Below are 26,461 nucleotides of genomic sequence, written 5' to 3'. Positions count from 1 at the left end.
ATGTCGCTGTGTTGCGATCACGCGTCTTGCATGCTTCAGGTTAGTTTTAAAGTCCAGGATCAAAGGCACACTTCCGGTCACGTGACAGGTGGGAAAGTCCCGAGGTCAAAGGTCAAAGCCATCAATCAAACTCAAAGTGACACAAGGTGTACTGGAAAACTCTCTTTAATTACAGTGATAATGCCATAGAGCAGAGAAATGGTAAACAACAACAACTACTGTTCATTTCATTTTAAATTCCATTCCTTAAATGTCTGAAAAATGAAATGTCTTATAGACCAAAATATATCACATTAAAACCTTTTTAAAAGGATTACAGGATTTATAATAAACAGAAGCCCATCTTATATGTTCAAGATTTTATGTCTGAAATAAGACCACAGAAATAGAAAAACATCCAGTCTATTAATAAAGATGACAGAGTAATCAGAAAACTTGAATATATTACCAGAGTGATAAAACCAAGCCAGAAGCTCGATGTTTTTGTCTTTCTCTTTTTCTTTCTTTTTATTCAGTGGAGAACTCAGATGCAACTGGGAGTTCTGGGAAATCAGCTAAAAGATCGATGCTGACAGACCAGTGTTGGGTAATAAATATATAATCTTAAATGCTTATATGCTGATTATATTGGTTTATATAAGAGAGGCCCAGACTTCAGTGTAAAACTAGGTTGCAGGCTGACAGGAAACGACATGCTTTTGCAAAAGCATGGCAACTGCAGTAAAAAGTGAAACCAACTAGGCTGTTTGATCGAAACTTAAAGTGTATGTGATGTCGAGAAGTACATAAATAACCTGGCTTCCTATTTTCTGCTTGGGACTGGCTGATGTGAGCAGGCGTTTCTGTGTGTGCTCAGTCTCCATATCTGGATATGTAAAATAAAGATCATTTTTAAAGTTAAAAGACCACTTTGATCCCTGTGTCTTTCTTGGTCGTAAAGAATCCAAAAGAACCAGAATTTAATACCAGCCTCTTGTTAGTGTTACTAAGTTCAGACAGAGGAGGCCAGTTCATTCTTCTTCCTTTAAGACTACCATTGACTCCAACCTGGAGTGGATCACCTTTAAACTTACTATTCCCAACCCTGCTGTCTCATTTTACAACAGATATTTTTATCGCACTGATTATGTCTGCAAATATAAGTGTGACACAGGCTTTTATACCCCCAAATAGGGTACTTATTGTTTCTTTGCTCGGAAAAACAATTTCACAGAGGATTTCCCTTTGAGTTACTGGTCAAGAGAGACAGCTTTGAGATCCTGGAGTGAAAGGATAATTCATGTGGTAAGGTGTCCAAGAATTCTCGACCTGTCCAGGGGAGCAAATATATGTAGGAATGAACAAACATGGACTTCTTGGGAAGGTGTCCACTAAAGAAAAGGCCTTCTACTTGCCCTGGAAGGGTAAAGTATATACTTACAAATCCTACAAGGTCCTGACCACAAATGAAAATATAGTCAGCCAACAGATTGACGATGTCAGGTACAACATTGACAACGCTAAAATTCTCCAATGTCCTCCTGAGGTCATGCGTCAAACAACCATCAGCAACTATGAATGTCAACCAGCAGTGAAAACAAGTTCCATCTCAAAGACGAGTCAGGTGGAGCACAGGTGGAGCACAGGTGGGAAACTTATTCTTCTGTTTCAGTTACTGTTAGTACAAGCATTAAAACTGGTATCCCTATCCTCTTCGAAAACAAAATTGAGATCAGCACTGAGGTGTCGTTTGGATTGATTATAGGAACTACTGTGACAGAGAGCGTCACTGATACTGTATCTGTGGAGGTCACTGTGCCACCAAACCAATCCTGTGTCATTAATATGCTCCGGTACAAATACAAAGTCGACATCCCATTCACAGGATGCCTCAGGTGCACTTATGGTAATGGGAACATCTGAATAACATCCATCACTGGTAAATATAACGGCATTCAGGTGGGAGAAGTCCAGGCTGTGTTGAATCGATGTGAACCTCTGGGTGGATCTAAGCCTTGTCCATAAAATCAACAAACCTCAGTCTGATGTCTGGTGATGTCTAATGTGTTTTTAGCCATCAAACTCCTCTTTTTGCTGAATTTGAATAAAATTATTTTAGCTGTTTACAGTAGAAGAAGGTATTAAACAGAAAATGGATACAAGTATACACTGTTATTTTTAGCACTTAATTATGATTATATGCATTAGATGAAAATGAAAGTGTTGCTGAATGTCAACTTAACTGACCTTAAAATGTCAGTTTCAATAAAACTGTGTCTAAACTGGTAAATCTAGTAGTAAACTAGCCTTTTTTTTTTCATTATAAAAAAAATTTTCAGGTTAATTTTTTACATGTGATTTTTAATCATATGTACACTGACAGTGATAGCAGTGATGATGATGATGTGGGTGGTGGTGACGTAGATGATGTATTTGCCTATGACATCTGTATCATATGAAACTCATTTGATGTATTCTATTGATGGTTTTTTGCTATTCATTTTTAATGTTCTTTATTTTAATGTTAATATAAAGCACTTTGAAGTGTGTCGCACATAAAAATGTGCTATATAAATAAACCTGCCTTGCCTCAAAGGTATATTTCCATATAAACTTCAGTGTTATGAGTAACATCGGTATTTAATTCAACTACAAACTTTTCTGATGGAGATTGAAGAAGCTAAAAAAACAAGAACATTTACCTGTACCCTTGCCTGTGCTTAAAGGCACTGTTATTATGGAAAATCTGAACAACAGTAAATCAATTTAAGTTCTGTTGTTGTGATTTGTCACTAAAGAAATAAAATAGAATTTAATTGAATTTTTGATGCTGTCCTTTTGCAGTAAAAATAAAAATAATCATATATAATGAACATATGAAGTAACATGAAGTATTTCATTGTAAGCCTTGATTGTTTTGGAAAAACAGTAAAACAGTATCACTTTTACATCTTTAACGACATTTACATGTCATTTACATACCACAAAAGCGTCTAATTAATGGAGATGCTGTGGTGAGCAGTTAATGAGGTTTCAGTGCCATCTGCTGGATTGACTGAAAACACCCAACAAGAAAGCCAGGTACAAGAACTGTTTTCACAATTTTTTGTGAAGAATTAAAAACTGATGTAGTGATCACACCACTAAAAAGTTTATTCTTGGTAAGTCAACATGTAATTATTTATTATTAGTGAGCACATGGGCAGAGATAAGGAGAGTGTGGCTCTTCCTTTACTTTATCACATTATCTTGGAAGGAAGGTAGGAAGTTTTATTTTTAGTCTGATTTAAGAGGGTCACAGTGTCTCGTGAATGACCAATTCCTTGAATAAGATATCAAATACTACAGTCCAGCAAAGAAAAAAATTATCATCATAATTATTCTTATAGATTCATAAAAACTAAGCAGGTAGAGCAAAATTGGCAATTTGTATGCGTTCAAACATCAGTCCAGCTATTTAATTCAATTCAATTCAATTTGTTTTTATACAGCCTCAATTCAAAACAACTGTTACCTCAATGTGATTTATATTGTAAGGTAAAACCCCTAAAATCATACAAAAGAGAAAACCCTGACAATTACATATTCCCTTTAAGCAAGCACTTTGGTATCACTCCAAAAAGTTGATTCTGTTCATCTGGACGTAGCGTTTTGTGGGAGAAATGTTTTGTCACTCATCCAAGTGACTTCTTCAGTCTCAGCTGACTGCAGGTTTCCAATCTTATAAACAGTACATTTGCATAATGACTGAAACCAGCCCACTGAAGGAACAATGGGCGGGGAGGTCAGTTCCTTAATCTTAAATATGCAAATTCTCATGACCATTGATCAACAACCACTGACCAAAACCCACTGATCAAAGACCACTGATTAATGGCCATGAGTACCATTCACATACAGTTGGGGAATGGCTGCAATCACAGCATTGTAAGATGGCGAACGATGTACCCTTAGGCCCCCTCCTCAATTCAGAGATGGTCTTTCCTTTTTCACTTTGGTGACAGTGAGATGGAAAAACTCCTATTTAACAGGAAGAAACCTCCAGAAGAGCCATCTGCCGCGACCGGTTGGGGTTATTTGTACATCTTCTTCCCTCTTCTGTGGAACCAGCTTCCAGTTTGGATTCGGGAGACAGACACTATCTCTACTTTCAAGATTAGGCTTAAAACTTTCCTTTTTGCTAAAGCATATAGTTAGGGCTGGACCAGGTGACCCTGAATCCTCCCTTAGTTATGCTGCAATAGACGTAGGCTGCCGGGGATTCCCATGATGCATTGAGTTTTTCCTTTCCAGTCACCTTTCTCACTCACTATGTGTTAATAGACCTCTCTGCATTGAATCATATCTGTTATTAACCTCTGTCTCTTCCACAGCATGTCTTTATCCTGTCTTCCTTCTCTCACCCCAACCGGTCACAGCAGATGGCTCCGCCCCTCCCTGAGCCTGGTTCTGCCAGAGGTTTCTTCCTGTTAAAAGACAGTTTTTCCTTCCCACTGTCGCCAAAGTGCTTTCTCATAGGGGGTCATATGATTGTTGGGTTTTTCTCTGTATCTATGAAGCGCCTTAAGGCGACTTTTGTTGTGATTTGGCGCTATATAAATAAAATTGAATTGAATCTTCTTCTACTTATCAAGTTCAGGATCACAGGGAAGCTGGAGCCTACCCAAGCTGCCTTAGGGCGAGAGGTGGGGTGCACCATGGGCAGGCTGGCATTCTGTTGCCGGGCTAACACACAGAGACAGACACCCATTCACACTCACATTTACACCTGTGGGCAATTTAGGATCTCCAGTAAACATAACCCCAGTAACTGCTTGTCTTTGGACTGTGAGAGGAAGCCAGGGGACCCAGTGAGGACACATGCAGACACTGCAGGAATCCACACTGCAAGGCCTCGGGCAGATGGTGGATTTGAACCCAGGACCTTCTTGCTGTGAGGCAACAAAGTTAAATACTGCAACACTGTGATGCCTTATATAATAACATGCAGAGTTAAGATGGGAAAATTTTGTTCTAAATCAATACTTTAAAAGTTGGAAGAGGTGCTATAAATACTTTTGGTAGGTAACACTATTTAAGTTTAAAGCATAATATTATAATATTATTGAAGTACTTTGTTTAGAAAAAACATTTTTTTCAAACTTGTTTTATTTATTTACGAAAAATAAATAAATAATGTTGTATGAATAATGAAACAAGGAAAGGAGGGTATGGCATGACAAACAGAACATTTGATGCATTTTTATTTTTGGGGGGATAAATTTGGAATATTAAGTTTTACTTTACAACTTTACTTGTATATACACATGATTACAACTGAGTTATTATGTCTTTTGTGGGCAAGGCTGTGCAGAAGTTAGGTATTCACATCTTTCTACCACAGCACGGACCTCTCCCGTCTGGATGCTGTAGTATGTCCCTGAGATGTGTGATAGTTTAATTGCTGTGTTCTTGTAGGTTCGGATGAGGAGAGCAGTAAAAGGGATGTTTACATCATACTTATAAGCCAGCATTTTGACTTTGCAGGAGTGGTTTGGTGGGACGGAGACCTGTACTTCAACAGTGTGGGTGAGCTCTTCTGCATGAGTTGCCCCATTTGAATAGTCAAATGTAAATTGACCGCTAACCTGAATGCTTCCGGATGCTACGGCAGGGACTCCTGCAGTAAAAGTCTTAGTGACACCAACCGAGACAGAAGCGCGAATGTCCCACCTTTTCTCATCTCTAATTGTCTTTGAAAGAGTTACTGTTTTTGTCACTGGATTGCATCCATTGTTAATACTGGAAGAGATGCGCACGGTCTCTGGAGGATACTCGATGATTTTAGCGTTGTTAGTTTTATACCTGACATCAGAGATGATCTCACTGTCAATATCTCTATTAATGGTCAGCACCTCATAGTACTTGTACCAATATTCTTTACCTCTCCAAGGTAGAAAAAATGCAGTGTGTCTACGATGCACTTTACCTAGACCATACTTGTTTTTTCCAACATAAACCTCATCACTAGAACATGTTCTAACTGCATGTTCGGGCACTGAACCATAGGAACCTTGCTTCCACTCCACGATCTCAAAGTCATCTTCGTTCACAAGGATATCAAATGAGCCCGTACGATACTCTTTGTCGCCATAGGGATAGTGGCAGAAATCTCCCAAGCTACGGCTGTAGAAGCCAGCATGGCATCCATATTTACAGACATAGTCACTACGTCCCACATATGTGTTGTAAATTGGCACTGAGGGAACCATTCCAGGTCTGCCATTTCACGTTGCCCTTATTATCAAACGCCTGCCTTTTCTGTTTCATCTTGGCTGGAAACAAAAGATGTTGATATACTGATGTGTTAACTGAGATGTCTGTCATTTCAGGAGCTCTGTCCAGATCTGGGTTCAGAGAGGTCACTGTATGAAAGAAAACAAAAAACTTTTTAAAAAAAAAAATCATATGCAAGTGTGAAAAGATGAAACTTCAGAAACTGCTCTTTTCATAAGGTCGACACAATTTTAACTTGACTATGATATTTTCTCCTAGTAGTTCAAATTCATGTTAAATCTCTCTTTTATTTCAGAATTTCTTATGACTGTCAGTTAAAACGGTTTTAAAATCAGGTTTAAGCCAAATCTTGGTAAAAAAAAAAAAATAATAATAATAATAATTAAAAATTAAAATATGAACTGGACGTCTCGTTATTTCCTGATATTTCTAAATGGGTTAATTCAGATTTAAGCAGGAGATAAACAATTCCAGTGCCTCAAGGTAAATTGATGATCCAAGGACGAATTTGTAGTGTTTGGTGTGTTGCAGCCTTTAGACTGACGAATCCTGGTCTTTAGCTGTTTGATTAGATTAGATTAGATAAGTATTTATTGTCATTGTCAGAGAACAATGAAATTGCGTTTGGAGCTTCCGTACAACCCATAAATACAATAATAAAGAAAATAATAAATACCCCTTAAAACCCAAGTGTAAATATTTAACCCAGTGTGACTCCAGTGCAATAAGACAATCCTTAGCAACAACATGAGAACATGACAAGTAATGTTCATAAGAAATTCAGACAAAGACCTGAGAAACATGACAAAGTACAACAATGCAACCCATACAATATTATTATTGTACTGTGAGATATGATGTCAGATATGATAGTTATCTATTTAAGAAAGAGGGGGGGGGCAGGAGGGGGAAAGAGAATAAAGATATGATGCACCAATGCAGACCAGTTCAGTGCTATTAAAGAGTTGGATATGGATAGTGCTTATTGCTACTGAGCACATAGTGTACACTGGGTTTATCTGAGCATTTCATCTCTAAGTAGTTTTAGAGCTAGTATAAAAAAGTGAATCTCACTTGTTTATTTTCACAAAAGGACTTTTGAGGACACTTTTTCAAATTCATAATGCCAGTTACATTTTACCATTTCTGTCCTCTGAGTGCTTCTTCACAGTGCCCCGAGGACTGGCTGGTGACAGAGCCAGCAGCAACAGCAATGACAGCTTTAATAAAAAGGAAAAGCTGTTTTATTGCAAACAGTTTATATTGCAGCCATTAAACAGCTGACCACCACTGTTACCCTAAACACAGAGGCTGCACAAGAAACATGAAACTCAAACATGGTAAAATCTGAAAACGAAAATTCCTTAGAAATCAAATGTTAAATTATCTTCAGCAATAAGTGAACAGTCTGCTTGTTTTGCAGTTTTATATTTAGGTTAATTACATTTTCAAAACCTGTTTCAACATTTACTGTGAAGTAAAAAGTTACTCACCATCATAAGTGTAAGTTGCTAAGTCTTTCTAGGTCTGACACATGTCTGACTGCAGACCAATATCTTATTTTGGACTCTGACCAGTCAACAGGTGGGTGAAAGCAGAGATCAATAACATGTTACAGTGTGTTTGTGCTTGTGTCACGTTGCATTTATTACCTTTCCCAATATGTCTGTGAAGGTTCTCAGTCATTCAGGTCATCGTAGTCTAAGGAGCTTGGAAAGAAAAGCGTCTGGACTTCTTTAAGTTGTTTCAAGACGTTTCACCTCTCATCCGAGAAGCTTCTTCAGCTCTAAGGTGAAATGGTGGAGAGTCCCAGATTTAAGCCCTATAGGAGCGTCCCCCAAGAAGGATGCCCACTCACATTTAGACCTTTTGACCTCAGGAAATCACATGATAGGGTGGAGCTAGGTTTCACAGCGGGTTCACCTGAAACCTTGGCTGATTGTAACCTACACCCGTTTTCACACCTTGTCTCGTGTGATTAGGTAGAGGATCAACAGGGGGTTCTTCTTGGGACTCTCCACCATTTGACCTTAGAACTGAAGAAGCTTCAAGCCAGACACTTTTCTTTTCGAGCTCCTTAGACTACCTTTCCCAGTGAGTGTTCACATTTTTGACATACATGATGACTATTTACATTTTTAGAGTGGAGGTTGCTTCCTTCCTTCCTCATTAACCACCACTTGTAATATTTCACACAGTATGCTTTTTGCAATTACATACATTTGTGCATTGTTGCCTTGTGAAATTGAAGTAAGTAAAAACAACTTGATAATTGCAAATCCTGGTCTAAAATCTACATCATCTACCATTAATGGTGACTTCACAGATAAGCAAGTTACCTGAGTTAGCTGAACAAGCGGAACTGTGAGCTGATAACAATCAAATGATCCCTGATGATGATTTCCCAAAAGGACTTTTAAATGCTGACAGGTCAGTTTTTTACTTCAGCTCAGGCCATCTTACATAACTTGAGGGTTTGAAAGCAGCTGGTTTGTGAAAGTTAGAGTTCAATGTGGTATTTGTGCATTCGGTGATGAACTATGTTCACTTATGATGGTTGTCTGAAGTTACCTGTTACACATATTAAACGGCTGACAGACTCTAAAGGGGTTTAACAAGAGAATAATGGAGCTCGTTATCTGCCATTAGTCCACCAATTACAGATTCTGGTACGCTCAGTCATTTGTGCTGTAAAAGAGGTAAATACACTCCAGTGTTGGTAACATTAGAGTAGGACGATAGCTACATTAATTGAGTGCAACATTAAACTCTCCACTCCTCATGTCCACTTGTTGGGGTTGACAACATTTTTTAAACTGCATTGTTTGTGCCTATTTGTATTTGTATGTGTGTGTGTGTGTGTGTGTGTGTGCGCGCGCGCGCGTGCCTGATCCTTGGACTATTGTGTAAGCCTTTTTCCTCTCTCTCTTCTGTTCCCTGTATTTGCTGTTTTGTTTGCATTGGTTTCATCATCTGATCTCTTTTTGTTGACCTTTTGCCAAATAGCAAAGATTTGAGTTTCAGGCTTTCATTTACTAATGTGGGTCCTCGTCTCCCGTCAGTCAACCATCAGTCACAATGAGGTGAAAAAAACTGAACAATGAATTAATGTTGGAGCAGAAACCAAGACTCAGATAAGGCAACATTTTTCCAGTCAACCAGTACTATGCAATGTCTCCTGTTTCCTGTTCTTAAATGGCAAGAGTGACACCCAGTGTGGTCATCTGCTGCAGCTCATCTGCTTCAAGTTTTGACATGTGTTCAGAGATGCTCTTCTGCAAACCTTGGTTGTAACAAACAGTTATTCAGTTACTGATGCTTTCCTATCAGCTAGAAGCTGTCTGATCATTGTCCTCTGGCATTAATATGTCATTTTTGCCAAATGCTGCTCACTGCCCTTTACAAATGAATTTATTTTTCATTTCAAATGACAGATTTTATCTGTCTTTGGAACTGCAATAGTTTCTTACTCTCATCACGCATGTTTGCTATTGTTTCCAGAAGCCCTGGTTCTGTATATGCAATTTTATTTAGCAACTAATTGAATTTGCATGTGATCACGATCAGCCTAGAGGCTAAAAATACGGTGACAAAAGGAAATGTATTAAGACCACTCTGTCGTCATAATGTGCTGGTTAACCAAGTGGTGTCAAACTTACTTTAGTTGAACAGTTACAGCTCAGTTTGATCTCTGGTTGGCCAGACCAGTAGAAAAGTTACATAATAGCCTGCCTTTCTTTTTCCTTTAAAGTAGGGCACAGACTGATGAAGTCCAAATAAGCTTTCAAATTACATTTTTAATGTACATTTACAAACACAAATAGGCACAACAACAACATGCATTACAGATGATGGAAACAGAAAAACCTACAAACCTTAGTTTTGTAGTTTATTATTTATTATTCAAACCTCCATACAATTTTTTTGTGGTAATGTTCACAATAAATCGCTGCATTCGAAATCCAACTTGATATTAAACAGCAAAGACAAAAGTACTCACTATGCAAAATATCAGATTATACAGCCAATGTCCATTATTGACATCAATGTCAATGTCCATTATACAGTCAATGTCTTTAGCTGTTTTCTGTGACAGAGACAGAGACAGAGACAGAACGCACTTTCACTGAATTTGAGAGAAGAGAAGTCAACAATTTCAGTTCAGTAGGTAAAAGCAGATGGCGTGAGCATAAACTGAGCCTGCGATGTTGATGGAGAACCAGTAAAATTCAGATAAATTATCCTCTCTAAACATTAATACAAATGTAAACATTGAAATAACATTTATTTCTTAAAATTTAGATATCTTGACCTCAGCTTTCTTAATGTAGGTCCCAAGGAGTGGAAGAAATACTGTTGTATTTTTGTAAATCAAAGAAAGCAAAAGAGATATTTTCTAAAACATTTTGGAGATTCATGTCAGAGAATACATTTCTGAATAAATTTTGGTCAAAATTTTCATTTTCTTTATTTTGTAACTGAAGAAGTCATTATGGATTACTGGTACAAACAGGTATATTATGTGCTTTATTTCTCTGACCCTTAAAATGGCATTAGCAGAGCATACGCCTTTAAATGCATATGTATATAGGGCAGAGAGTCAGCAGGAGGCAGCAACTGACTAGAAAACTCCAGCTTCTTGTCAGAAATGAATTCTCTTCCCTCATACGCATGTGTTTATCCTGCTGACTATAATATCTGTATATGTTCAAAGATTTTGTGTGTAAGTAGGTAAGTAAATAAAACTTTATTTATATAGCACCTTTATAGATAAAAGATCACAAAGTGCTTCACATATGGATAACAAAGTATAAAACAAAACAGACAACAGTTAACAAAATGCACTTCTAAAAAGATGTTTTTAGTTGTTTTTTTAAAAGAAGCTACTGAGTCCAGAGATCTTAAACTCAGTGGGATTGAGTTCCACAGTCTGGGAGCCACAGTGGCAAAAGCTCTGTCTTAGTTCTCAGCCTTCTATGATGAATGACAAGTAGACCCTGATTACATGACCTAAGAGACCTGCTGGGGACAAAGGGCTGTAGAAGTTCAGTGATGTAGGCAGGAGCTTGTCCATGAAGAGCTCTATAAGTCAGTACCAGAATCTTGAAATTGACTCTGAATTCACTTGTGCACTTTCATTTAAATTGTTTAATTTTTCTATCCATTGTTCATATAATGTTATTTATATACACAACTATCATATTTATATTGTGCTACAGTACGACAGAGAATCCCAATAATCAGATGATCCTCTAAGACCTCCAGCAGAACCACTCAGAGAGCAGCAGCTCAGTTGGTTGAGAAGAAAGAAAAGACAGGAAAGAGCAGCATAAGCAGAGCACTAATGACAAACAGGAGAAAACACAAAATACAAAAGAGTGAGCAAAAAAGAACATGTATGGTTGGTACATAATGGGACACTACCCCAGCAACATGAGAGTATAACAATCTCACTAAAAGAGTGGTTCAAGGTCACCTGGTCCAGCTTTAACTTTAAGCTTTTTCAATCAATCAATCAATCAACCAACCAATCAATCAATCAATCAATCAATCAATCAATCAATCAATCAATCAATCAATCAATCAATCAATCAATCAATCAATCAATCAATCAATCAATCAATCAATCAATCAATCAAATAAAGAAAAGAATTAAAGTTAAAATGAAAGATTGTAGAAGTAGAGAGAACTCCTGTCTTTGTAACCCAGACTGGGAGCTGGTTCAAATGGAGAGGAGCCAGGCATTTGAAGGCTCTGCACTTCGAGACCCAAATAAATCTTTGTTAGCCTAAAATATAATGAGGGTTTTAAAAAGTATCAACACTTTGTGCTTTTCTGACAATTCCAAAAGCTCAGAGCATAAATAATAAACGGTGCTTATTCAAACTTTTTGTTCTGAACTTTGGATCGACTAAATGTCTTGGCACACAAGGTGCTATGCTGGGTTCACAGGCTGGAGGTAGTGAGTGGTGACGAATTGTGATTTTAGTTAAAGAACAGTGCTCTGTAGGGCTGGTAGTGTGTTCTCATCCCAAGGCATCAAACATTGCCGTTCTGTCAGATACCACCATGTCTTCAAATTATTAAGGTGTCTTTCTTTCTTTTTTTTGCTTTGCTTTCACTCATGACTCATGATTTTCATTTGTGCTTACTTTTTACTTTAGTCGCTGGTTAAGCTTAGACATCAGAGAGTGAAGTGCTTAAGTTTGAGCATTTACGTTAAAATACTAAAAAAAAATCATGCTAAACCCTAAACGGTGCATTTAAAAGTGAGACCTTTCCTTGACAAACATCCATATGTGGCACATCAGCAGCCACAGACCCACTATTTCTTTAACCGGGTGTGTCAAGCATGATGCAGGTTATGCATAATTTGGAGACGTCAACAGGAGAGGTGATGTAATGGCAGCACTTGATTTGAATGAGGATGACTGCAGGACACTTCCTGCACACTTGGCTGCTGCTTTGGACGTTCCAGTGAAATGTTCTCATGCAGCAGTTTTACTGCAGCTCTCACTGCCACTTACCCACAAATAAATAAATCATAGACTCCTATCTTGCCATCTATCTATATCTTTCTGTCTCTTTGTCTCAAACACTCACAGATATACTCTCAAAGCTTCAAGTCCGCTGGCTCCTACTGGAGATTTAAATCTTTAAAATCTCACATTATAGAAGACGTGTATTTTATGTTTCCTAAAGCAGCTGGTCACAGTTGTTCTTTGCAAGCATCACTCAAACAGAAGATTGCAGCTGCAGATTTATTCTCACATGGGGCTCTGCTGAGTACGTGAAGCAGAATCATGTATGTGGGATTCATATTGGATCATGTTTGTAGATTTTTCTTTTTTTAAATAGACAATCTGAAAATTTGAGTCACTTAAAAATAACATTAAAAAATTTACAATAAAAAAGCCATTTTGCCAGATTATACATAACATTAGTTTTCCATAAGAAACCACACAATGGGATGGTGACATGGGATGACCTTTATTATGACCATTTAATATTTGTTACATTAAATGGGAGAAACCCACACATGCAGGAAACAAGTAAACATACGCACAGAATACATGGAATACCATAGAACAGCTTAAACTTTGGCATACTGCATCTAAGTATGCTTGGAATAAATACATGGACTTTGAATTTAACAATGGGACAAAGGCAGTAAAAATGAAAAAGTATTTGCATCATTCACCAAATTTTTTATACTAGCAAGTTCAGCTCAGTGTGAATCATTGATGCACATCACGCTAATTTCTTCTCTCAATGTGTGTGTGTATCTACACTACACCTGAAAGTTTAGTGAATTAGTACTAAATTAATACTGAATTTAGTCGATGACTACATGCAATGTTTTCATTGGGTAGTACGAGCTCCCCATCAAGTCTGAATATAAAGAGAGAGAGAGGGAAGCCAACAGGAAAAACATCATAATCTTTGCAGATTTTTCATCCTGTCAGCTCACTTGATTACAATTAAAAACGTACAAAAAAATGCATAAAGTATGTCCAGATATCCTGTTAGATACCAATGCCCTGCTGTTGAATTGTGGCATAGTAAATGCAGAACAACACTGAACTGAATAGACAAAATCAGTGCGCACAGTGGCACAGTTACCCAATCCAGATCAATATCTGATTCAAATATGAGATCCCTTAAAACAAGTACAGTTTCAAATGATTTCCAAGAATGTTAGACAGTCACAGTTCAGACCCTGTCAGCTGTGTGCGTTCACAGCAGCACATTCTGCAGACTGGGTCGGCAGTGCAATGGAAAAAAGGTCAGACAGGGTGACCAGCGTGTGTTTTAGGGCGAGCCGGCACTTTGCAGTGTCCTTGACAGCCGTGTCAGGCTTCATTTCAGCTGAATGAGCTGTTCTGTTTGGGGTAGTTAGATGGATAGCTGTCTGTGCTCAGGGTGATGATGATCAGGCAAACAGCTCATTAAAAAACAGATGAACTACCACACCATGCCAGTTTTAATGAGACACTGACAGTAAGGAGAGCCTGAAGCCGCTGTTCTCTGAGTTTCTGTGTGTCTCTCACACAGAGACAAAAAGCAAAATGTGATGTACACCTCATATATATGTATAAAATGAATAATTCCCAAATACTACCCCAAAAATAATGGTAAATGGCCTATATTTGTATAGCGCTTTACTAGTCCCTAAGGACCCCAAAGCGCTTTACACATCCAGTCATCCACCCATTCACACACTGGTGATGGTAAGCTACATTGTAGCCACAGCCACCCTGGGGCACACTGACAGAGGCGAGGCTGCCGGACACTGGCACCACCGGGCCCTCTGACCACCACCAGTAGGCAACGGGTGAAGGGTCTTGCTCAAGGACACAACGACCGAGACTGTCAAAGCTGGCAGCCTTCCGATTACAAGGCGAACTCCCAACTCTTGAGCCACGATGGCCCATAATATAATAATATAATATAATATAAAAATATCTTTAAGTTGTTATCTGCCTTATAAAACTTGAACGTTGCGATCCAAAATATAAAGAAATCTAACCTTGAAAGATCCCAGTTCCTTCCAGGAGGAAACACAAACCCAGCTTCATGGGATCACAAGCTTGTATGGTGCATGCTGAAAGAGAGGGCTGCGTCAGGAAGGGCATTCATGTGTGACATAAAGTCTGTGCCAAAGCAAACATGTGGATCCATCTGCAGCAGTGACCCATTTGGGAGCATCTGAAAGAACTCTCCATGAACTCCAGTTTGCAGATGACATTTTGATCTGTAGTGAAAGTAGGTAACAGGTAGAACTGAGCATGGAGAGGTAGAGGTATGCGCTGGAGAGAAGTGGAATAAAAGGCAGTATAAGTAAAACAGAATAAATGTGTGTAAATGAGACAATGCACAATGAGGAGAAGAGGAATGCTGGCAGTGTGGAGTGGGTAGAGATGAGTGTCAGGGGTGATTTGTGACAGATGGATAGCAGCGAGAGTGAAAGAGAAGTTTTAAAAGACAGTAGTGAGACCTGCTATGATGTATGGCGTTAAGATGGTGGCACTAACTAAAGAAGGAGCACTGTAAAAGTGCATAATAAAATAACCTTAACCTGGTCATCTTTGTTTAACAGTACTGTATTCATTATTTTTGCCCTAATTATTCAAGATAGCACTAAATGGCACTCATGCAGCGTGTCCACAGTCTGATAGGCTCATGTTGGCTCTGTGTCTGCTCTACATTGTTTTTCCGGGAGAGTAAGAGTCATATTGAGTTGATATGTACTAACAGGAGTATATCCTCAGGCTCTATGCATGCCAACACGGACGATGATGCAATTCTACACTGCAATCATCGAGTCCATCCTCACCTCCTCCATCACCGTGTGGTACGCTGGAGCCACTATCAGGGACAAACAGAGACTGCAGCGTGTTGTGCGCTCTGCTGAGAAGGTGATTGGCTGCAGACTCCCATCTCTGCAGGACCTGTACACCTCCAGGACACTGGGGCGTGCAGCTCAGATCTCAGCTGACCCTTCTCACCCTGGACACAGTCTGTTTGACCTGCTCCCCTCAGGCAGGAGGCTCCGTCCATTCGCACCAGAACCTCTCGCCATAAGAACAGTTTCTTCCCCTCTGCTGTTGGACACGTGAACAATAACCGTATGACTGTTCCCACCACTAACACATGACCCTACGCTATGTTCACTGCATCATTCCATGTTTGGCACTGATCACCACCTGCACTCATGTATATATCTATCTACTTAGCACTTTTAATTCTTATTCTTATTTTTTTTTCCTCATGTCTATTTAAGCGTTATTTATGACAGTATGTTTGCACTGAAGCACCGCAGCAATTTCCTAATGTTGTAAACCTGCTCAACATTTGGCAATAAAACCCTTTCTGATTCTGATTCTGATCCATGTCAAACAAAATAGTTTAGTTTAGATAGTTGCTGAGGATCATATCAGTATTTTCTCAGCCAGTATCACACAGGAAAGTACCAGTGCTTAAAACTTAAGTACAGGAATAGTTTAGGCTGATATATCAGGCTGGTGGAAACAGTAGGAGGGCAACCAGGGCAATATAAAAACTATAGAAAAGATTAGAGTGGAATTGAGAGTATTAGATGCTCACCTGAATTGGATAAGTGGAAGGACATTGATGGATGGATCAATTAAGTAGCATTTTGTCTCAAAAAGAAAATTTGAATCAGGGAAACACAAGGTAGTAAAGCAGCATTTCTAATTTTTCTGCTATTATCTCAGTGTGGAAAACAGACTTGCAGTTAATTAAAAAAAACAAAAACAAAGAAAGAATCTGAATGTTTGACCTATTGTTGGTATCACCAAAATAAAATGAAGCATTCAAAAACAAAATAATTCCCACTAATCCTAATTAACACTGAATTTTACAGAAGTTGCTGCTTAAGTTGAAGTCAAATTTCAGTTCCTCCAATCACAAGATCAATCCGAATGCCTGAATTCTAAGTTCTGCTTAAGAAATGTGATTAGCGAAGCTGCTGTGTTCATCATTTAAAATGCAGAGATTCATCTTACTTGCAGCAGGGGGGTATTTGTGGACAAACTGCAAACAGCTGGTCATTAGTCAAAGAGTCCATTATGCTCCATTGTATGTGGCATATATACTGTGATTCACTCACTGGGCCCACATCCTCATTTTAGGTTTGACAGCATTTTAGTAGATAAAGGTGAATAGTTTGGACATGAATTGAGCTGCGGTTTGGGGAAGGCCTAGAAGGGGACTGGTGGAGGCTCCTGGGCCTGGCAGACCCCCCGTGGACTAATGAGAATTGAAGAAAATAAATTGAAAAATGGGAGGGAGGGTGGCATATATATAGATGAGAACTGAAAGGAGAGCGTTTGGAGGCATGGTCCCACTCCTGAATTTCAGATACTTTATCTCCAATATAAGGATGCACCTTTCTGTCTTCTGCCCTTTGATTTTATTCAACACAGAGGAAAAACCTTTCTAGGGGTAATTTTCTGGCTGTGTCTCTTCTCTGTAGGTGGAGATAAATTATCTGAATTTCAGGAGCGGGACTACACCTCCAAACACGCCCCTTACGGGTCTTATCTATATATGACCCCCCACTTCTACAAGCTGTCCTCGTTTTCGTGCCCCACCCTCCCTCCCCTTATTTCAGTTCTTTCACTTCTTCACTTCTCATTCGTCCATGGGGGGTCTGCCAGGCCCAGGAGCCTCTGCCAGTCCCCTTTGAGGAATTCCCCAAACCGCAGCTCAGTTCTTGTTTAAACCATTCACCTTTATCTACTAAAAATACTGCCAAACCTAAAATGAGCATGTGGGCCCAACTAGTGAAAGAGGATTTTCCCAGTCAGCGAAGTCAGAGATGACAAAGTACAAGTTAAATTTGAGGAACATAGGAAGCAGGAAGAAGCACAACTTTACCAACTTCCAAGTTGAACAGAGGAGAGGAAAACATCTGGAGTGGTAAGATTAAGTAAACAACATCGGTACTATCATAGAACAGCTTGATTGTTCCAGCTTCTGGATTTTATCAGGATCAGTGTATATATATAAAAAGTCATAGCCACAACCCAGTTGCTTTGGGTTCTTCCTATAGAGCCAAAGGTTACCATATTTGGAAAAACTCGGAGTGCAAAGTTAAAATGTAAATTTAACAAATCTGATTGACAGATAATCCAATTTAAAAAAAGTTCAAAAGTCACCACTAACACAGCTGAAAAATGTTGTCACACCCTGGCTTTAAATCTTCGTCAAACACAATCAAATCAAAATAGATGAGCTGTAACTGGTAATAAGTCCTTTCATCAGAACCAGAATAGTCACTGGCATGAATTGGCTTTTGAAAATATTGAATTCCTTTCCTGTTTATCTGTAGATTTAATTTAAATATATAAAGCTGCTACTGTTAAAAAGCCATCAAGGATAATTATGACAACCAAGGCCTGATACTGAATACTGCAAATAAATTTCACTCATGGCAGTAATATTACGATAACGTAGCATTATCACATGAGTCTCATTAAACTCTTTCTAGTATTTCAGGAATATTGTGATCTATTGGCTCCACCCACTGACAGGAAGTGAGACAATCAGTGAGGTTTTACCTGCCTCTAAACCAGCTGTTCCTGGACTTTAATGTTAGTATTGTGAACGATCTCCTTTGCTGCCACCACTTTGTCAGGCCTTCCTGCATCTTGTCCAGCTCGTGAACATAATGAATGCTGACCTGCTGTCCCCTCAGGGGGCCGATCTGCCCACTCTCTCTCTGCATGCCCTCTGATTCAGCTGTTCCCCTCCTGCTGACATTTATGTCACTGGCTATGCTAATTCCCCGAAAAATATGCTAATTTAAGTGCCAACGAATATTCATTAACTTACTGGAATACATTCAGGGTGACAGTTGGGAGCTGAGACTTGATGTCTTTGGAGGAAAGGTAAAACTTAACTTTATGGCTGCTTTGTCTAAGTCTGACTCACCAGGTAACCTCAGGGTAGATCGTACAGTTGCTGGTTTGAGTTCCAGAATGGCTGGTTAGGAGAGAGAACGGTTCCCTGTGGGTAAAATCTCAATGTGACAGGACGGAGTGGGTGAGAAATGTTTAGTCAAGATTCATGTTCCTGAGAGAATAAAGACATGTGATGGTGAAAACAGAGTTTTAAGCTTGGTCAGGTTTGCGTACCTGAACATATTTCCAAGGAGCAGTTTTTATCAAAGCTGCAGGCATGGCTCAGTTTCACACTCTATTATGATTTGAATGTAATAGATTTTTTTATTTAAAGTTGGAGGTCACTTTAAAGTTCTATTCACGTGTAACAGAGCGTTGCTAATGACAGTGTATGCACTCAGAAAGTGCCAGTTGTTTCTTCGACCTTTATTTTTATGCAATCTCCACCTTTTATGCATGGTTTATTAAAGTGATCTCTCTCTCACACACACACACACACACACACACACACACACGCTTGTTTTTTCACCTGGACCTAATCTGCATATCTTAATAGCATGACCTTGAGTGTGACAATGTTTTTAACCTTCATTTATTTATGAAAGACTTTTCCAGCTTTGTCACAATTCATACAGTACAATAAGCTTCCTTCTTCAACCCGCCTGTCAGCAGGTAACACCTAAAATCTTTTACAGATATTGACAATTATTTCGGACCTTTCAGTTTCTCCTTTATTTGTTTGTTGGTGTTATTTGAGATAAACAATCACACTGTCGTCTGGCTCTACACATTCTGTAAAGATAAAAGAAGCCAGAAATAATACAAATGGAGGAAATGCAGAAAATGAAACTTGTAAAATTTTAGAGTTTTAAAGAACACTACAATTAAGACATGTTTATACAGTCACAGCTAGCAGAGAAGCTGACTGCGTGGAGTGAGGACTCATGCTGGACTCATGCAGTTCATATATGTTCTGTGAAGTGATGAATGATCTTCTCTATCAGGCAGACTGATGGATGAAAACTCTGCTTTCAGTTTTGTGCAAACAGTTTGGGAAAGGGCCTTTTCTGCTCCAGCATGACTGTAGCCCATTGTGCAAACTAACCATAATAGCACGACACCCCGTCAAACACCTTTGGGATGAAGCAGGAGGCGACTGGCAAGACCTTCTTACCCAAGATCGGTTTCTGACCTCACAAAGCCTTGGCCACTGCAGCTGCAAAGGGGGGACCAACATCCACATTAATGCTTATGGAGTGCAATAAAACCTTCCTATTACATCTGAAGGTGAAATTATTATTATTATTATATTATTACACTTTATTTATTACATCAACATTATTGTGACTCTCCCATAGTAATAGTTTTGCTACCAGAGCATCAATATCCATCAGCTCTTTCAGGAACAGTAAATTATTAGGATTTTTTTTTTATCTTAAGATGAACTGTTTCAGAGCAAAGATCTTTCTACTCCACTAACAATTCATCTGGTTCATCCTTACATCATTTTTCTCTAAGAAAAATTAAGAATTTTTTCTAGAGCTGAACATTTAATCATTGCAGCCTCTGACATCTGACTGTTTGAACCATCTTCTGCTGTGTTAGTGGGACAGAAAAGGCTGAGACATTGCAGGAAGATGGGGACGGGCAGGCGCTCTTAGGCTCCACATGCCATAAAAGCTTCCCCAAAACAGAGATGCTCTCGGCGCGCTTCACTGGAGATGAGTTGAAATATTCTTTGAAAAAGCCTTTTTCATTTTTCTAAAAGTGTGGTCGGAGCATCACAGAGTGGCCAAACCATCAAGTAGAAATCTTTGTGTTTCATTATTAATAATACTGTTGGTTCTCTGCTGGGCACTGCAGGGGGAGGATAAGGAGGTGTCTGCAACCAGATGGCACATGTGGGATGACTTTAGACTGTACACTTCTGTGTTACTACAAACAAATATGTTACCTTTCTGACCCAGTAACAGTATTCAAAATGATTAAACAATCATCACTATGTTTTTTAGAGATTTTTTCTTTGTCCTACTTTATGTTTCATGCAAAAATGTCTCTAACTACCGAATGATTTTCAGTGAGAACTCTGCTACTTAGTGTCATTGTTGAAACGTTTCAAATCTAACTTTGTTACCAAACTGTGGACTCGCAAAAATACATGCAAGAGCACTTATCGGTTCTCTGATGTTAGCTTTTAGTTTGTGCTCAAATTGGCGAACTTAGCAAAATTATTAAGATCATATTTTTTTCTTCTATCTTGTGAGACAATTTAGAATGTGAGCTATACTTTACGCTGTAGTGTCATCCAGCTGAGGTTTCCAGCTGTGGAGAAAACCATAAGAGTTAAGAAGCAGATTTAAAAACTGAACTGAAGCCATTTGTTTCATTTATTTAGCGTCTTCTTTGTGTCTAATTATTGTTAGGTCTTTGTGTGCAAAAAACAGCTTATTTCTTTTCCATAAAATTCACAATCCAAACGCAAAGACACAGATACTGATTAATTAGTGCTAAGTTCAAAAGGATAAACTTAAGGATAACATTAGCAAATTTATTATGCCTGGCAGTATGCAATTAATATAGTCACATATCACTATAAAAATGCTCTAAAAGGGTCAGTGAAAGGACAAAGTCAAATGCATGATCTGTATTAAACCATAGACATGTTTGTTTCTGGCAGTAGCGGTTTTAGATACGGGCGACACGGGCGGTTGCCCGGGGCGGCATCGTGGTGGGGGGCGGCATCACGGGCATCGGCAAAAAAAAAAAAAATGCTCGTACTCATGCTGCCCCGACGTCAGCCAGCGCATATTGGGAATGGTACAGGCACCGATCGGTTTTCTATCGCCCATTTGCTGGGAGTAAGGGCGCCCTCCGTTTGCGAGGTGCGCCTGCTGCTTGCGGCGCAGAGAGGAGAGGGCGGGGCGGCGGGGGATTCTCTGGCTGGCTGGAGCAGCATCTAATAACCAACCAACAAACACAAAAACACCAGACATTATAATACAGACTTATAATTTGCACCAATGTTTTATCGAAATTCTATACACGAAAAGTGAGGCCGAGAGCCCTCGGTGCACCTGCTCGCTGCTGAAGTCAAAGTAAACTTTATTGTCATGTCCGCTACATACAGTCCAGTATAGAGACACGAGACGACGAGGCTCCAGTTACAGCAGTGCAAGTAAACAAACAATATATATAAGAAGAGTAAGAAAATAAATATACACTTTAGGGCTAGGGGTAAAGGGATCAATAACAATTTAAAATTTACAGTTTGATGATTCAAAGTCTCACACACAACCCGTCGAAAGGGGAGGGGGGCCCTGCTGCTTCCAAATAGAGCACATTTCATTTATAATGATCAGAATCAGAATCAGAATACTTTATTAATCCCGAAGGAAATTAGGGTTACAGCAGGCAGCACGCTAATGGCGCATGCGCACTTACAAAGGAACCTTCTGACCAACTTTACACCAACATCACATTGGGGAGACATGTCAGAAAGGTAGGCTGATAGGAAAAAAAACAACGAAAATACATAACATGAGGTAAGAGGAGGAGAAAAAAAAACTCCACTCAGACTGAGCTCCTATAGTGGGAGAACAGTTTGGTAACAGAAAAAACACCTCTGCACAAAAAGCACATGACTATCAATACACCATAGAAACACAAGACAAGCAACAGGGGCGGGTAAAGGGTAAGAGAGAGCCGGTGTAGACAGCGCATCCGGTCCTGCAGCATGTCTGCGCTGGTCCAGTCGACTGCCATCTTCCCCGGTAGGGCACAAGCATCGAAGGCGTTTGGAAAGGGAGGGGGGATCAGTGTGTGCATATCAGTGTATGTGTGTGTGTGTGTGTGTGTGTGTGTGTGTGTGTGTGTGTGTGTGTCCAGAGTTCAGCTGAGACAGTGTCCTTCGCCCCGCCAGGCTAAGTAAACAGTCTTCCAGCCAACCCAGGTGGCCTTGCATGGAATGGGGGGAACAGTCTAAACACAGTTGTTATCAGGGTGTTTTGTTCAGCTCCAGCCTTGAGGCCGCAGCTGGCGCCGAAGGGGTCGCATGAAGTGATGATAGTTTTTACTTTAGTGCGAACAACTCATATGAATTTCAAAGCTGTTCTAACAGTCCAACACTGGTCTCTCAATCTCCCGTTGGAGAACCGTGAGCTTTCTATGATGTTATCCAAACTTACGTTCCGTGATGTTGTCATTCTTTTTGCTCAAAGAGCAGGTTCTGAGAACTCACGACCGCAGTGCATGTAAATCCAAGTCCATTATGTATTCTTGATTTGAATCCTGGGTTGTGTGAAATCTCAGAAATGCACCCTAGACAAATTGAATCTGTGAACTAAGGTGTAGGTGTGTTAGATCATGTTGTGGTGATCCTCGGGTTGAGCGATGGGTGTTCATACTGGAGTGCAAAATTAAAACCAATGGAAGATGGACAAGAAAAGTTCAAAGCCATCAGGTCCTCAGTTTAGAAAAAAGAGAAAAGAAGAGGAAGAGAAACGAGGTAAGCAGATGTGTCATTGGATTATGGCAGGTCATCCTGAAACAATCAGAATCTGAATACTTTTTTAATCCCTAAGGAAATTATGTGTGTTACAGTTGCTCCAAGAAGAAATGGTAAAAATAGTAAGAGTAACAGACTAAACTGCAAACAATACATTATGTTACAGATTTTAATATTAATTAGTCATTGTCAATTGTTGATTTGTCCTGTTCTCATTGTATGACGAATTATGATGGCTGTTTGGTAGCCGTTTGCGTACTATGCACTCTCTCTCTCTTCATATGTGTGTGTGTGTACAACAGCTTTATGTTAATGTACAATCCTTAATATGTTTTGTCTGTGTGTGTGTGTGTGTGTGTGAGTGTGTGTGTGTGTGTGTGTGGGGGGGGGGGCGCCAGAGGGAGTGTTTGCCCAGGGCGCCAAACAGGCTAGGACCGCCACTGGTTTCTGGTGTAAAACCTGACATTTTAACCACAGACAGCATCAAAGATGCTGATTGTGATGACTCGGCTTTTTTTGCCACTGCCATGAATGACAATTAGATGATGTGATTAGCTAACACTAGCAACCTTGGTTAGAAGCTGTGTCTTTATAGACATGACGCACGAGCACAAACATTTGTTAATTAGTGTTAATTAACAGACTAATAAAATACTAGAATTTCACTTATCAAAACTGAAGCACAAATTTCTTTGACAGGCTGTTTCTGCACAGTGAGACATAACAAGCAGAAAATTCCATCAAAAAGCCTTAAAAGGCACCAACAGCACACACACACACACGCACACACACACACACACACACACACACACACACACACACACACACACACACACACACACATGGTAGAGGTCCAGTTGATTGACTCTAATTAGTGTAGATAAGGCCTGGCTGCCTGTGCAGAGACGCCTGTCAGTTAAAGAAGCCACACCGCTAACTTTAGTATCTAGATGGATGATTTAGAAAAAAATCTCCCCACTCAGAGTTGACATGAAGAGGAGACAAGTCTTTGTACCAGGCTGGGCATGTTAACACAGGCGTCTAAAGGATGTGACTTTTGGATCCAAACTGAAGTGGTCATTAGAGGAATTTCAGTTTTTGGCACTAGCCAATAAAGTATTGGCTATTACTTTATCATTATTATTATTATTATTATTATTATTATTATTATTATTATTATTATTATATTCAGGTCTGGAAGTTGATGATTTAAGGCAGAGAAGGACCCAAGTCCTCGCTGAGTCTTTTCTCTGCCCTCTTGTTTGAGCTCTGTACAGATATAGTGTCACAAACCGTAACTACTGAGACTTTTTATAGAGTAGTAATTATTTTACTTATGCTGAGCCCATTCATTAACCCACTCCAATAATTTATTTACTGCTTTGATTTCTTTGAGACTTCACAGACTGCACAATAATTAAATAAAACATTAACTTATACACTTGTACATAAGTTGCTCAGACAGAATTATTACATCATTTCTTGAAACTTGCTGTTTTGTTGGGTAATTACAGGGATTCAGTATCGCACGTAAAATCTTATAATATTATATTATTAAATCAAAGTGTTAAAAAATATGAGCCACTAGCCAGTAAATTACATACATGTATAACTTTATGGAAATGAATTTGTATTTCTCAGTGCTGTAGCTTTAGTAATATCCCACTGAGAGAGTCAACTGACATCATTAATGTAAAAGAAAAAAAATATCACATTTTCTAAAGCTTGACCTGTCAGCCAAAAACCTGTAAGTCTGCAGCTGAGGTTGGTTTATTGATCCTTTAAAAAAATCGAATTACACTCATTTAACCGCTGGAAACAAATCCACGAGGTAAGAACAGAAGCTCATGACGACAGGAGGAACACGGGTTCTTTCCTCTGTTTTGTCTGAAGGTGAGGGTCTGTTTGTGCACTCTTCAGGATCTGAGGGCCATTTGAATGGATCCAAGCTGACTGATGACGCAGGGAGACGGCGCAGAGCAGCAGCCTGACATCATGAGCTGTAACATGAGGATAACTTTATATACCCTATAAACATTGGGGTTTCATGGGAAAGGCTGGGAGGGTTAATGTAGCACTAACATCCCCATTGCTTTAAGGAAATCCAGCTCACCACAGCACCGAGGGCCTTCACACCACAGCAGGTAGCCATCCAGGAGTCTGTCCTTTCAAAGACAACCTCTGAGCTGATGAAATGATAATAAGGCTGCCAGGTGCCAAAAGCTCCCTCCCTGCCTTCCCTTTACAGAGGTCGTAGGTGCCTGTTTTTCTCACACTGGATTCCTTAGACTAAATAACAGGCAGAACAATAGACACCTGTAAGCTCACAAGCCAAATCGGTGGAGGCAAACTGCTCTGATGCGCACACTGAATGTAGACGTTCAAATGAAAGTCATCAGGATCAGGTGTCTGCAGCAGCATTCGATGTCAATGTTGAAATGCAAAGAAAAGTCCAAATATGAAGCCCATGTTTTCAGGCTTTACTTTGAGATTACAGTTCTTCTTGTTTTTGTATATTTTCTGACAGTGTTGTTGCTTTATTTTGTACAAACCTGTGTTCCCTCTTTTCAAATCCTCCACTTCCTGTTTTCTATTCTTGTCTGCCCTTCTAATTTTCTGTCTTAACTCATGTATGTTCACACTTTCACACTATTAAGAACTGCTACATGAAATGCTTTCATTTTTCTTCTAGTTTTGTATTACATTGTAATAGTTATTTTACAGTAAAATAATTTTGTAAATGTGTGAAAATTGCAAATTGCTAACACAATTCAGTAGTTAGCCTGACAGCTGCAACCAAACTTTGCAAACATTTCTAATGCGTGCACATTTTTGTCATGTTCTAATTAAGACAAAACTACATTATCAAAATTGAGATTCTTGTACTTATGTTCTCTGTGTGAGAGCATCTGTACCAGAACTGAGACACACTGTGTATTTCTGTGCCAGCAGACAAACACGTGACGTGTTCATGAGTCGGGTGTTTCGCTATTCCTCGTCTTATGTTAGTCTTCTTCTTCTGTGTTTTGAACCTCGCTAATTATCATTAAAAAACTGATATTTTGGACTTGTACCTTGGTTATGTTTGAACCCTAAAAAATGGTGACCAACATTTGCTATAGTTTCCAGATTAAACAACACATTTAATGTTTTTTTTAAAGTGGGAAGCAGGCTTGTTTGCCCTTATTTGGTGGTTGTGTCTAAAGTGTTAGACTATTAGGAGTGATTTTGCTTCTATTAAATTTATTATATGCCTCTTTAAAAAAAAGGAGTG

General features: G+C 39.2%; 1 protein-coding gene and 1 pseudogene across 1 annotated transcript; one reads left to right on the top strand and one right to left on the bottom strand.

Annotated features, from left to right (window-relative positions):
- LOC146376674 (natterin-3 pseudogene) lies at positions 1–2,004 on the top strand (annotated as a pseudogene).
- Positions 2,005–5,198: 3,194 nt separating this feature from the next.
- Positions 5,199–7,470, bottom strand: LOC146376673 (natterin-3-like). Its single transcript, XM_084947094.1, is given in 3 exon segments — positions 5,199–6,222; positions 6,224–6,383; positions 7,397–7,470. Coding segments are annotated over 2 exon segments (1,041 nt in total). The 5' UTR covers positions 6,346–6,383; positions 7,397–7,470; the 3' UTR covers positions 5,199–5,303.
- Positions 7,471–26,461: the final 18,991 nt, after the last annotated feature.

Source organism: Perissodus microlepis, chromosome 12, assembly GCF_051167445.1.
Source record: "Perissodus microlepis isolate ML-2025 ecotype Zambia chromosome 12, ASM5116744v1, whole genome shotgun sequence".
Lineage (NCBI taxonomy): Eukaryota > Metazoa > Chordata > Actinopteri > Cichliformes > Cichlidae > Perissodus > Perissodus microlepis.
This window is presented reverse-complemented; position numbering and strand designations above follow the sequence as displayed.